At 44.0% G+C, this 13,827-nt stretch overlaps 1 protein-coding gene across 1 annotated transcript in view; it reads right to left on the bottom strand.

Annotated features, from left to right (window-relative positions):
- MSH5 (mutS homolog 5) overlaps window positions 1–13,827 on the bottom strand; it is a 123,513-nt gene that overhangs the window by 14,614 nt on the left and 95,072 nt on the right. The window contains exon 20 of the mRNA XM_073598965.1: window positions 10,452–10,526. Within this exon, the coding sequence (XP_073455066.1) occupies window positions 10,452–10,526 (75 nt within the window). The remainder of the gene's footprint in view (window positions 1–10,451; window positions 10,527–13,827) is intronic.

The raw sequence follows: 13,827 nt of genomic DNA, 5'->3' as shown, positions 1-13,827 counted from the left end.
AGGACTCCTCCCCACCCGGACAGACTGGCATCAGTGGTGACCGTACAGAGGGAGAAAGGATTTCCCCTGCCGAAGAGCCCGGGAACGAAGCCACCAGATCAGGGACCCTTTGGTTCCTTGGCTCAGCCTAATCTGACTGTCCAGAGACCCTGGACATTTGTCCCATTTTAACAAGATCTCCTTTTGCAGGGGTCTCATATGGAACTGAGAAAATGGGACTGTCTCAAACGTAGACACCACCAGGCCTAGCACCCACATGCAAGTCCGCAGGGAGACCCACCTGCTGGACAGCAGTAAGCGGGTGTGCCGTCTGTAACTTCTAGAGTTTGTCCTGTGGAAGGAACACTCTGGCCAAAGTGGAATCCAGAGTCAGACCCAGATAAACCAAATTTCTGAACTGGAATCAGCGCAGACTTTTGGTAATTTATCAGCCACCCAAAATCTTCCAGAGTCTGAATAGCGATCTCCACGTTGCCCCTCAGGGTCGCTAGAGACTCTGCTCGCAGAAGGTCATCCAGGTAGACCAAAACAGCAATTGCCCGCTGGCGCATCAGCGCCAGAACCGTGAAGACCCAAGGAGCGGAGGCGAGACAAAAGGGTAATGCCACAAACTGATAATGCTCCTCTCCCAAAGCAAAGTGGAGGAACCGCTGGTGTTGTGCACATATCGGAATGTGCAGGTAGGCATCCTTGATGCCGATGGAGGCAAGAAAGTCCCCCTGATGAAGAGATGTCACCACGGAGCGAATGGACTCCATTCTGAACTTCCGCACCCGCACAAAGTGGTTCAGGGCCTTGAGTTCCAGAATCGGACGTACCGTACCCTCTTTTTTGGGGATCGTAGACAGGTTTGAATAAAAAACCCTGGAAACGTACTGGAACTGGGACAATCACCCCTTGAAGCAACAGGCCTTGCACCGCGCCCCGGAGGGCTAACAAGCGGTCTGGAGGCAGACACAGATTGGACAGAAAAAATCTGCTTGGGGGACAAGACTGGAACTCGACCTTGTAACCAGACAGAAATTCGTGGACCCACATGTCATTTATCAGAGAGCTCCACGGGCCTGGAAACCAGCGAAGACGTCCCCTCACCCGGACTGCGGGTGAGGGCGCCCCTTCATGCTGAAGGCGCCTTATCTGGGGGTCGGGAGAACCCCGTTCTCGGTTTGCCCAACCAGGGTCGCTTGAAAGCTCCCAAGGGGGGCTTGAAAGACTTTGAGCCTTTATCAGTGGACCCCAAGGGATGAAAAAACTGTGTGCTAAGGAGGAAAGACCACGCTTGCAACGTGGCTCCTTCCCCTTTTTTGATTGTGGAAGAAAAATACTCTCCCCCCGTGACACTCTTCATGATGTCATCCAGAGTGGCCCCAAACAAACGATTGCCTTGAAAAGGTGGATCAGCTAGGGTTTTTTTTAGAGGCCTGGTGCGCAGTCCAACACTTCAGCCACAATACCCGCCGAAGCACTAACGCCGAAACAGACAGCTTAGAAAGCAAGGGAGCTGCATCCAAAGAGGCATTGCAGACAAACTGCAGCCCCTGGACCAGCTGATCCGCCAATTCAGTGAAGGCAGGAGGAAACTGATTACCCTCCAGGTCACGGCGCAACAGCTTCGTCCAACTCTGTCAGTGTTTGTGACACCAGAGCAATGGCCAGGACTGGCCAAAGCGCCGAACCCGCAATAGTGAACATTCCTTATAGACAAACTTCTCAAAAAAGGAGTGATAAGGAAACACTTTTTCCACGCGAGACGGCTTGTGAGTGCCAAAAGGGACCAGCACCTCCACCGCAGCTGTGGCTGCATCCTCCATTTTTAAAGTTTCCCACACAGATGCAATCAGTGTGTCCACCAGCGCTTTCTCGTGCGCAGCCACTGGGGCTGAGGAATCATCCTCACTGTCAGAAAAATCTAGGAGCGTGGCCGCAGACCCCGCAGGGTGGGCCCCGTCCACAGCAGCCAAATCAGATTCAGGATCTGACGAGACAGATGAAGCAGGGGAAGGTGGGGGACTCTTCTTGCTAGTCCGCCGTCACCTCTACCCGGGGCACAAAGGACTCCAGGGCCGCCATCCGTGCATCAATGGATGGCTGGGACCCAGAGGGTCCTGCAGCCTCTGATAGGGGGTCAGGTGGGGAAACATGCTCCTGAGACACCATAGGGGAAGAAGAGACCCCCACACCAAGAGCGACCACTGCAAAGGGACACCTACCACGCTGGTAGCAGTACTGGAACACCAGGACACCCTACAGCCTGCAGCAGAGAGAGGAAGGGACCCCACCAGACTCACCACCCCACCGGCGTATCGATTGCTGCCTCAGGTGTATACCCGTACACACGTGGAGTCTGAGGAAGAGGATAACATAGGAGTCAGCAGGAGGAGCTTCCACCTGCTGAAAACGCCATCTGGGCTACACAGTAATGGCCGCTACTGCCTGAGCACAAAAAAAAACAAATCATGGCCGCCAAGCTACACAAACATGGCTGCCAGCCATTAAAAGTCAGCAGGCACTAGGGGGAAAAGACGCCAGCTACGGCAAAATGGCTGCGCTACACGAGGCTGACACAGATCCCAGGAAAGCCCCTGAAAGAATCTGGGCACCAGACCCCTGGAGCGCCCAGTGCCTCCCCCCCTGGTAAGTACTGCACCTGGTGACGCGCACCCCCTGCCCACCGGTACTCAATCAAAGTCCCCAGGATCCATCATGGCACCATACTACCCCATATAGAGGAGGAAGGGGGAAAGGGGAGCTACCAGGGGACCTCCAGGGACCATCCACCCCAGGAAGAGAGGGTGCAAGGGCGGAGGGAAACCTGCAGGACCGACCAGGGGAGGGGCCCACGTCCACTGCAAACCCACCAAGGGGAGAAGGGGAACATTTACTCACTATACCAGGACCAGGCAGGCACCGCTCCAGGGGGCGATGAGGGACGATGCGACTCAAGCCGAGACCTGGTCATATGCTGTGAAGGAATGTGATGTAGATAATAATAATAATCTGAAAATGTCTATTTTCTTATGTGCATACATATTTTTCTCCTTACTCATTATATAATTATTACAGGTTTGCTCTGTTCCTATATTTTCTCAAGATGGCGGGTACACCCTACATCCCACACAGAAGAACGCGGAACTGAAGATAAAACCAAGGACAGCCAAACCTCGTTATGAAGATTCTCCATCTTCTTTTCTATCTTAACCAATGAGATGTACCTATTAGACTAACATAGCAATGAAGTATTTTTGTGTATAAAACATTAGCATCGCCTTGAATAAATCAGAAGTGTAAGAAGTAATCCTGCTGTGAGCGTGTCTCAGAGAGTTTTACTTTTATATGCATGCATATCCACACTTTCCAATTAGAGACAGCAGCAGATAACCTTTGAGCTTGATTGAAGCTCTTAATCTTATCCTTAACAATGCGATCTCGCGAGACGTTTAACTCACAGGGCCAAGATGGGTCTGAGAGAGCAGATGATGGGATGGGTGACGGCACTGTATGCAGATCCTAGAGCAAGGGTTAAAGTTAATGGTAGACTATCAGATTATTTTGAGATACGGAATGGGACTAGGCAGGGATGCCCACTGTGCCCATTGTTATTTGCTATGGTGCTGGAGCCCTTTTTGCGTATGATTAGGGGAAATAGGAAGATCAAGGGGCTTGTATTGGATCAACGGAACATAAGATCTCAGCTTACGCAGATGATCTACTGTTGTACCTCTCCTCAAGAGTCTTTGACGGACATGATGTTGGAAATAGACAGGTTTGGCCTTATATCCAATTTTAAAATAAACATTGAGAAATCAGTGTTGATGCCGAGCCATGTGCCTTTGAGGATGAAGACCACCTTGCAACAATCTTTTCCTTTTGTTTGGCACCTTGATTCTATATTCTATTTAGGGATCTATATCTCTTCAGATATAAAGCGCCTATATGATTTAAACTATGGACCCTTGATGGCATCCATAATAAAAGACTTGCAAAAGTGGAGAAGTCATACTCTGACATGGTTTGGCAGGGTAAACGCGCTTAAAATGAGTGCAATTCCCCGGCTTATTTACGTTTTACATACCGTACCCATAACACTCCCACAGACATTCTTTAAACAAATAAGAAAGGCTTTTATGACCTTTGTGTGGGGAGATAAACATTCCAGGTTGGCGATTTTGAGCAAGCCAAAACGGGAGGGTGGGGTGGGACTCGGTGGGAACAGATATAGCGTTTTATTACAGAGTCATGGCCCTGGGTCGTATAATGAACTAGTAAAATTTGGGTGCCCTTGGAGAAAACATTAGCAGGTAGGAACTTGGCCGGAGCACCCTGGATTCCAGGTTTCTTATAGGGGGTTGTCGGAATATGCATCACCACTGACGAAGACAGCACTATCCATTTGGGATAGAATGAATAGTACGGGAAAGTTTGCCCCCCCCCCCCAATATCCCCTGTAACACCATTGGATCTCCCTGGTTTTCCCCGGGGGAAGAGAAAGGGAGTTTAGCTCGCTGGGGAATGGATGGGAAGGGTAATTGCGCTGCCGTGACCCCACAGGGTAAATTGCTTCCATTGGTGGATTTGGTTCTAATACTGGGGGAAGTACCAGCGGCGGTATGGAAATACCGTCAACTGACAGACTTGTTCAATAAGTGGAAGCACCAGATTATGCCAGCGAACCCACTTACTACTTTTGAGGAATGGTGTGTTAACTTATCAGAGCCGGAGCATTTGTTGTCTCGAATGTATAGGTTGGTTCTGAGCGCCCAAAATATGACAACTCACTATTTCATTTCAGAATGGGAAAGAGAACTGGGCTATAACTTTACATCAGAGCAGATTAAAAGGGTGATGGGAGCGACACACCATACTTTAATAAGTTCCCATATACAGGAGATGTCTTATAAGTTCCTGACAAGATGGTATCGTACACCGGTTCGATTGGCTCAGATATATCCATCAGCGGATGTTAACTGCTGGAGGGGATGTAACTAAAGGGGTTCATTTCTGCATTTATGGTGGCATTGCCCAAAGATGAAAGTTTTCTGGGAGGAGATAGCCCCTTGGATTAAGAAAATGACACTTAGACCTATAGAATTCTCTCCATTGCATTTTCTTTTTCATGGGATGCCATCATCTGCTAGATTTTATAAAGAGAAGCGTTACTCCCCATTTCCTAAATGCAGCCAAAATATTGATACCTAGATTTTGGAAACAGTCCGGATGCCCCACTATAATGCATTGGAAAAGGGAGTAGAAAAAAATAATTTAAGTAGAGAGATGGATACATATGGTTAAAGACCAATAGAATACATTTAAAGATACATGGGTAGGATGGCTGTATTACTCCTCAGAAATAGGGGTGGATTAAACCCTTTTGGGGGAAATGCTGCGTTATGGATCAGATAGTCTATGGGATGCATCTGGTGGGGGGAAATTGGGAGGAGGTGGGGGTTTTTTTTGTGTTGTTTTTTGTGTTGTTTCTTTTTTCCTCCTCTGGGAGGCACAGTGGAGAGATGATTGATGTCATTAAAGGAAGAGGATAAGTTATAATAGTAAATTAGGCACGAGATGAGCAACACGTAATGGAAACACATAAAGAAGGGTAGACTGAAATGAGAAGAGGTATAAAAATGAAATAGTAGAGTGTGATTATATTGAATTAAAACACTAAACATAATAGGACACGAAAATAGTAATTTGAAATTATACACTCTTTTTTATTTTTTTTTCTTATTTATTTTTGCTTCATATAATTTTTTTTGTATTGTTAGTTGTTTGACACAAGTCAATAGGGAGCTGTAAAGCCCCCTTCTTAATTATACTTTGAATAATGTTTTGCACAAATTGAGTTTGGGTTATAGGTAGGTAAGTGGGTGGGCTTTTTCTTTTTTTCTCTCTTTTGAAGAGGACATGATCAAGGATCCAGTGTGTTTTCTCGGGGTGGGGGAGGTTAGTGTGGTGTATGTTAATGAAAAGATTTATACAGATATATTGTGCAATGTGTTTTTCTATGTTGTACCGTATGTTGGAATTTGTCTTAATAAAGAAAAAGTGGTTATGAAACTCGCAGGGCCAGCCTCCATCCAGTGGTGCTATGTTGCGGCCGACCTAGTACGTAGCTGCGGTCTGCACGCGTTCGCTGGCCAGACCGGGGAGACCACTGGATCAAATGTCCACCCCATCGCCCAGTCCAGCATTTGATTGTTAATTTTTTCCGGTGAAATCTGCAAACAAAAAAATAAAATTTGCCAGCAGGGAACTAGGTCCTTACTCCTGACTGGGCAGAAAAAAACTGAATATAATAGATGGGGAAATGGCGCTACCCTATATGTGTCTTATAATCATTACCTATGTCATAAAATGAACGAGGATATTACTATCCCAACGTTTCTACCACACTGTACTTAATTCCATAAAAGTGCATTAGGTTTGTAAAAATAATAATACTGAGTGATAATGGTGTCCAGTGTCTAAACTGTGACAATATGTCCCTTTGGCAGACGCCCTTAATGTGTGGTAATGTGTAACATCCAGAGACAAAATCCCTTTAAAAAGAATATCACTAGCGGTGCAAACTCAAACAGGTCTCAATGTGTACATACATTATATACAGTACAAGAATTAGTGTTTCAAGGTGGAATGTTTGTGGAGTGCCACCACTTACTACACCTATATATTCGAAACCTGTACCCTGCATGGGCTAATTGTGATTAGAGCATAGAAAAGATTATATGTATCTCAAACCGTATGTGCTGTGACCTGTTTACAATAGAATATACATATATCAAAACTGCATTTGCAACTATATAATTGTGACAAGAAAGCTATAAAAAAACTATGAACAGAGTCCAATGGATCAAAAATAAATAAAAAGTAATAAGTAAATTATAAAGCGTCCCGACTGTGTGCAGTCCAAACTTTTTTAAAAAAAGTGGGTGAATATGTCAACGGTGACTTCTGTGCTCTTCAGAGACAAAAAAAATTGGTGACTCCAGGTGCTCCCCCCCAATGTGATCCCCACTCACCAGAAGTAGTCACCCCTGCAGGGGTAGCAGGCATAGAGTGGGTTTCTAGAGTGAAGATTCCTGTGTGTTTCCTGGTTGCCTCCGGTTGTCCGTGGGTGTATACCAATGGCTCGGTGTGGGGTCTCCAGCAGGCTTTGTTCAGGGATGGGCTCCTCCGTATTTCCTCAGTAGATCAATGTGTTTTCCTCCATATAGAAGAAGAAACAGGGGACTTGCATAGTGAAGTAAGTCTTCTTTTATTTAAAATTGTTCATTACAGATTATAATGGCAAGCGACTAACCCGGTACAGCGCGGCTGTACGATACGCGGAACCAGGAAGCCAAAGACGGCGTGCGTCCCAGCTTGCGTTCCAACCACGGCTTCCGGGTATGACGTGTGAGCGTGACTCCGCCTTACGCGTTTCGTCATAGGACGTTATCAAAGACGGTGTCACCGCCTCACGCTCCACACTTATTATAGACCTGCGGGCTCCCTAGTGCCTCCCCCAATTGCATAATGGACGCAACCAAAAGTGCACCAAGGGGATGTTTTCATAGTACGGGGCCGCTATACCACGATAAAAAGTGACTTTTTATTGAAATAAAAATAAAAATAAGCAATTAAAATATGCATAATAAAATATATATATAAATTTTTAGATTTGGTTAGAGTGCATAACCTATTGCCAGGTATGTGTGATTCCGAATAATACAGAGGAGCCTACAGGCTAAGTGGTATCTCCCCTAGATGTAAACAAGGTACCTCCAAATATACAGATGAGGGGGACACGACAAATAGCCTAAGCTCTAGGATCCATATATGCACATACACAGGGGTGATAATTGGTTACATAGTGATCCTTACATTGGAACCATTATTTATATCCCTAGCTACATGGTTGGTGCTGCGAGACCAATATGCATAAAGTGCACTGTAATCTAAAATCTGTCATTTTTTAAAAACATAATTATATTGGTTAAAATTATCCACAGGGTAGAGTAATTTTTAACAGAGTGCAAAAAAAAATTATTTATAGCAGAATACAACAGATATATATATGGAAAATTAAGAAAAAAGTGAAAAAAAAAAAAAAAAAAAAAATTTTAATTAAAATTATTCAGCAAAAATGGAGATATGTGGCTATAAAGATAGAGAGCAATACTATAAGGTATTCATGATAAATACCAAATTAAATAGAATAAAGCTGAAAGTAAATTAATAAAAAAAAATAAAAATAAAATGAAATAAAATAAATTAAAAATTGGTGAAAAGTTCTATATTAATATATGTCTTTTACGCAGTGAATGTTAAATGTGAGTGGGTCTTATCTGGCATGTATGTCTATGTTCTCAGGGTTAGGATATAGGATATTAAGGATATACTGGAAACCTCGATAAGACTAGTAAAATGTATAGTAGATACCTGAAAAGATTAATTTGGGCAATGCTCTATAATAGTAGGCCCTACTGTATTTAAAGATAAAATAAGGTTAAAAATAGGAATAACAGTAAAATCAGATAGAACTTCTGCCCCCCACCCATAAGCGTGGGGACGTGTTAAATCCTGAATTTAAGTTTTCTTACTATACACTGTCCCTTCATCATATACTTGCCCCTAAATATACCAGTTGTGTCCCATGCCCTAGGGGTTAGCTATATAAGAGTTAAGGTCGATGTTCAGGTTTAACCCTTTGGGGGCAAGGGATCCCAACTGGTATATCCAACTAGTTTCATTTCTGGAAATAAGGGTTTCCCTATTTCCCCCCCTCCAGTGTTCTTGTACAGAATCAATGCCATAAAAGATGAGCCCACTAGGGTCTCTTTGGTGGGCCTCATCAAAATGTCTGGACAGGCTGTGACTGGGGAACCCCTTTCTGATATTTTTAATATGTTCCCTGATACGAACAAACAGGGGGCGGGTAGTTCTGTCACCGTTGACATATTCACCCACTTTTTTAAAAAAAGTTTGGACTGCACACAGTCGGGACGCTTTATAATTTACTTATTATTTTTTATTTATTTTTGATCCATTGGACTCTGTTCATAGTTTTTTTTATAGCTTTCTTGTCACAATTATATAGTTGCAAATGCAGTTTTGATATATGTATATTCTATTGTAAACAGATCACAGCACATACGGTTTGAGATACATATAATCTTTTCTATGCTCTAATCACAATTAGCCCATGCAGGATACAGGTTTCGAATATATAGGTGTAGTAAGTGGTGGCACTCCACAAACATTCCACCTTGAAACACTAATTCTTGTACTGTATATAATGTATGTACACATTGAGACCTGTTTGAGTTTGCACCGCTAGTGATATTCTTTTTAAAGGGATTTTGTCTCTGGATGTTACACATTACCACACATTAAGGGCGTCTGCCAAAGGGACATATTGTCACAGTTTAGACACTGGACACCATTATCACTCAGTATTATTATTTTTACAAACCTAATGCACTTTTATGGAATTAAGTACAGTGTGGTAGAAACGTTGGGATAGTAATATCCTCGTTCATTTTATGACATAGGTAATCATTATAAGACACATATAGGGTAGCGCCATTTCCCCATCTATTATATCCAATACCCGAATAGTCCCACCAGGGACTCACTAGGGGAGGCTGCAAACCCTGCCATTCCTAAGCGCGGACTAATCACATATATTAAAAAAAAACTGAAGGCCTATAGCAGAGGGGGGGGTGTATATCACAGAGGACTGCCCATGGGAGTAGCCAAGTCTTTTTTCTGCCTAGTGTTCTGAATAAGGAAGCGCTCTGTCTGTCGATGAACAAATGAGAAATAAATATTTGTGAGTGCCTCGGGATGTCTGGTATGGTGTCATTTAAGAGGGCAGCACTAGATATTTACAGAGCATGTATATTGTTAACCAATTAATAAGGCAGTATATGTCGCATTGCTGAAAACATTGAGAGGTGGATCTGGGACAGACAATAAAGAGACTTGCAGGCAGAGTACCATCTGGAGGGGACTGACAATGATAGACTGAGTATGCTCCTAAATACTCACATCTCCCAAAGGCACTTGCCTTTGTCCCATTTATCCCTAATTTTATAAAGCCCGACTCCAGACAAAACTTGTTTTTCTATAGCGTGGGGAAAGGTTATAACCTCTGAAGTTTTTATTGTTTCCATACCCTCATCACATTGTGTCCTGGTGACAGGATGTCATAGGGAAAGAAGCAATACAAAAGCCTCTCCAATGGAGCTAGATACAGCAACCAATTTTCTGGTAGAGTGAAAATATTCCTTTGCTGTGTGTACCTTCCTGTCCCAGTGACCTCTGCTTTCATTATTGCTTGTTCTGGTGTCACAGGAATAAAAAGAGGTGAAATCTCCCTAGTAGGGGGCACACAGAGAATTACAAGCCTGACAGAAATGTTAAGTCTGCACCTTTATTTTTACAGTTCAGGTTAGAGATGGCCTTACTGTATTAGTTCCTTTTCCAAATTCATCAATTAAAACAAGAGACTTCACTGTTGCATTATTCACTGCTCGTGTCACCTAGAATTGAAAGATTTTTTTCATATATAGACTGAGTTACTAGTGGATTTATAAAAACATGGAGAAAGTAAAGTGAAAGCAATCCAGAACATACACATATCATATAAAAACTTTATTGACTAGAACTCAATGTACAACCCATCAGGACTCCTCCTTCTGACACTCTGCAATAGAACTTTAGCTGGCCATAGATGGATCGAAATTTGGGGAGTTCAGCAGGGACCAGCTGAATTTTGATCCATGTGTGGGCCTCCTTGTTCAACAGAAGTCGATTGTTTACCAAACAGGAATGTTGGTAAACTTTTGTCAATCAGCAGTTGCAGCCGGTAATCAGTGTAATCTGACAGCGGAAAGTCCCGTTGTTTGAATACAATGTCTCATTGAGGGAGATTTCATCATCTGCCTCGTTTGTGTGGATGGAGTAATACATTAGTGTTTTTTTTTTTCATTCAGCCGCTGGCTGAACTAAAAACAACTCATCTATGGATCTATCCAGCTTAAAATATAATTAAACCCAAAACAGTAAAATCAGTGTGTATATGCAGTTCAGCATGCTTGTTATACTCACTGTGGAACTTAAGGGTTTAATCTTCTGCAGTGTGTAAAAAGGATGTTTGAGCCTGTCTTCTCTTACCCTCCCCTTCTTCCACTGCCCCCAATCTATATACTGATAGAACAAAGGCTAGGGGACAAGCTGCACACGCTCAATTCGGTGTGTATTGCTAGAGCGTTTTCTCTTTGCTTGGGAGAGTGCATGTGATCAGCACAGGGCCAATTAGCACTGTCCAGACAGAGGGTCAGGGGTCCTGCAGCCTCATAGGACAGTCAGAGCAGAATGAAATCTCCTCCTACAAGCTTTAACCAGACACTGATAAAAGTCACAAGATTGCTATATACTGCGGATGAGCAAAGGTACTTAGCTGTTTATGTTTATTAAAATAATTGTATTTCCATGTTCTGTGTACTGTGGGAGACCAGATGCAGTGCATCCAGAAAGTATGCACAGCGCTTCACTTTTTCCACATTTTGTTATGTTACAGCCAGTGGCGGCTTGTTCTCAATATTTGGGGGGGCGGCAAACAAACCTAGCCCCCCTCACTCTCACTAAATTCCCCCCCGGCGCTCGCTCAATCGGGAAGGCCGCGATCCACTCCCCCCTATCGCTCACTCGAATGATCTGGAAGGTTGCGATCCATGGCCTTAGCTTATACTGCGGTAAAGGTGCGGGGAGGAGGACAACGACGATGAGGTGGTGCCGAGCCTTTGCTTCTCCTCCCTGGCCAATCGGGTCTAAGGACCCGCTTCCTGATTGGCTGGGAGGAGAAGCAGGAAGACATTAGTGGATCTTAACTCGCTAATGTCACACAAATGCTCTGCTCCCGGAGCCCACCCTTTTTTTAAGCCAATTAGAACCTCAGGCTGTAATCATGTGCTTAAAAAAAACCCACATTGAAATCTATGTGTCCGGCGCCCTGCATGGAGATTAGCGGCCGGCACATTGAACTGCGGTGCGCCCTGGGTCCCTAATGGTTACAGCTTAATTCTAAAATGGATTAAATGCATTATTTCCTTTAAAATACTACAAATATCCCATAATACCCCATTTTCATCTTATGATCCTGCCAGTACCACATTTCCTATCCTAGGGTCAAAAGGCTAACTCACTGCACTGTATCTATGGAGGATTATTGCGAACATGGACAGCACAACAAACACTTTCCCCTCTCCTTTTCCTCCATGACATAGGGGAGAGGTGCTCTGTGGTCCCAACAAACTTTTTGATAAGCGTTTGACGTTGTTTGAGAAAAAAAACTGCAGAGTGCACAGGTCACAGGACAGCACAGGATTTCTTAAAGGATCAACGGATATTTATTTACCACAGATATAACAAAATGCTTTCAATGGCTAATATAACAGACCAAAAGGAAGAGAATAAAACAAGTTCATAGCTCAGTTTTAAATATACTTTAATTGCCAAAAAAATAAAGTTAGAAAAAAATGCCCATTGGATCATTTGCTATAGTTATGAACTGCATGCGTGTCAGTAGCTGCTCAGTGGGAAATCCAAGTCTTAGCAACATTTACCTTATGGGGAATTAGCCTGGCTAAAAAAATTATTCCCATGAGGCTTAGTACTGGGGGCTACTACACTTTTATTTGTTACACTGCAAGGCAGGCACATGAAACTTTGATTCCCTAAGGAGGTACGCTCTTTCACAAATAATCATCAGGCAGCACCGTCTTCAATGATCATTCTGACTTTCAGGTGCATAGTTATCCTCCATCACTCAGGAAAAAATGTAAAAAGCCTATCCTCATGCTACAGAGAAGGACCCATGCTTTCTGTGAAGAAGCAGTCCAACTGTAGGGTTCTCCAGTCAGCAGGGAGCATAAATTTTGTTGATAGCAGAGCTAATAGTTTGACTCAGCAGGATCTATGCCTATGCAAAATGTACAGTAAATGGAGCCTCAGAGCATGGTGCAGGCACTCAACAACAAGAGTTTGCAGTTTTCTAGTCTCAAAAAAAAAAAAAGCACAGGATATTAAAAGTAAGGTACATGTAAATGCAAAACTCTTAGGGCTCTTTCACACGGGGCGGATGAGTGATGATCCGCCCCGTGAACACCCACTTGCTCAGCGGGGATCACTCCACCGATCCCCGCTGAGCAGGAAGATGACAGTGTGCAGCGACGGACCTGTCAGAGCGCCGCTCTCCCCTATGGGGGATCGGATGATGACGGACCGTAGAGTCCGTCGTCACCCGATCCGATAACGGATGGAAAAGTAGGGTTTTCCTCCGTTACACTTTTCGGATCAGAGCGGGTCGGATGTCAGCGGACATGTCACCGCTGACATCCGACGCTCCATAGGGATACATGTATGTCCGTTTTTCATCCGAAAACGGAAGGATGAAAAACGGACATACGGATCGTCCGTGTGAAAGAGCCCTTAAGATACATAGTAAATAAGTAAATATTATGTAGAGAGCAAAAAAGCATTTCAATTTAAAAAAAAGCAATGCTTTCTACTTTTATTATGTGTTACTGCTTAGTCACTTGACCAGACAGCTCACTTTTAAGGGCTCTTCCGGATAGTGGGGGTGGGTACCTTATTACATTGAACAGTGGGGGAATTACACTCCCCATCTGTGTGTGCTGCATTTCAGAAGGCTACACCTGTGATTTGACAGTGAGTCTTCAGCTGGAACCCTTGCCAATCCACAAAGCAGGGCTGGGAAAATCGACTGTGGGAGATACAGGCATGCTGCGCATCGGCATAGGTCCTGTACCTTCAAACCAC

Source organism: Aquarana catesbeiana, linkage group LG09 (genome assembly GCF_042186555.1).
Source record: "Aquarana catesbeiana isolate 2022-GZ linkage group LG09, ASM4218655v1, whole genome shotgun sequence".
Classification (NCBI taxonomy): domain Eukaryota; kingdom Metazoa; phylum Chordata; class Amphibia; order Anura; family Ranidae; genus Aquarana; species Aquarana catesbeiana.
This window is presented reverse-complemented; position numbering and strand designations above follow the sequence as displayed.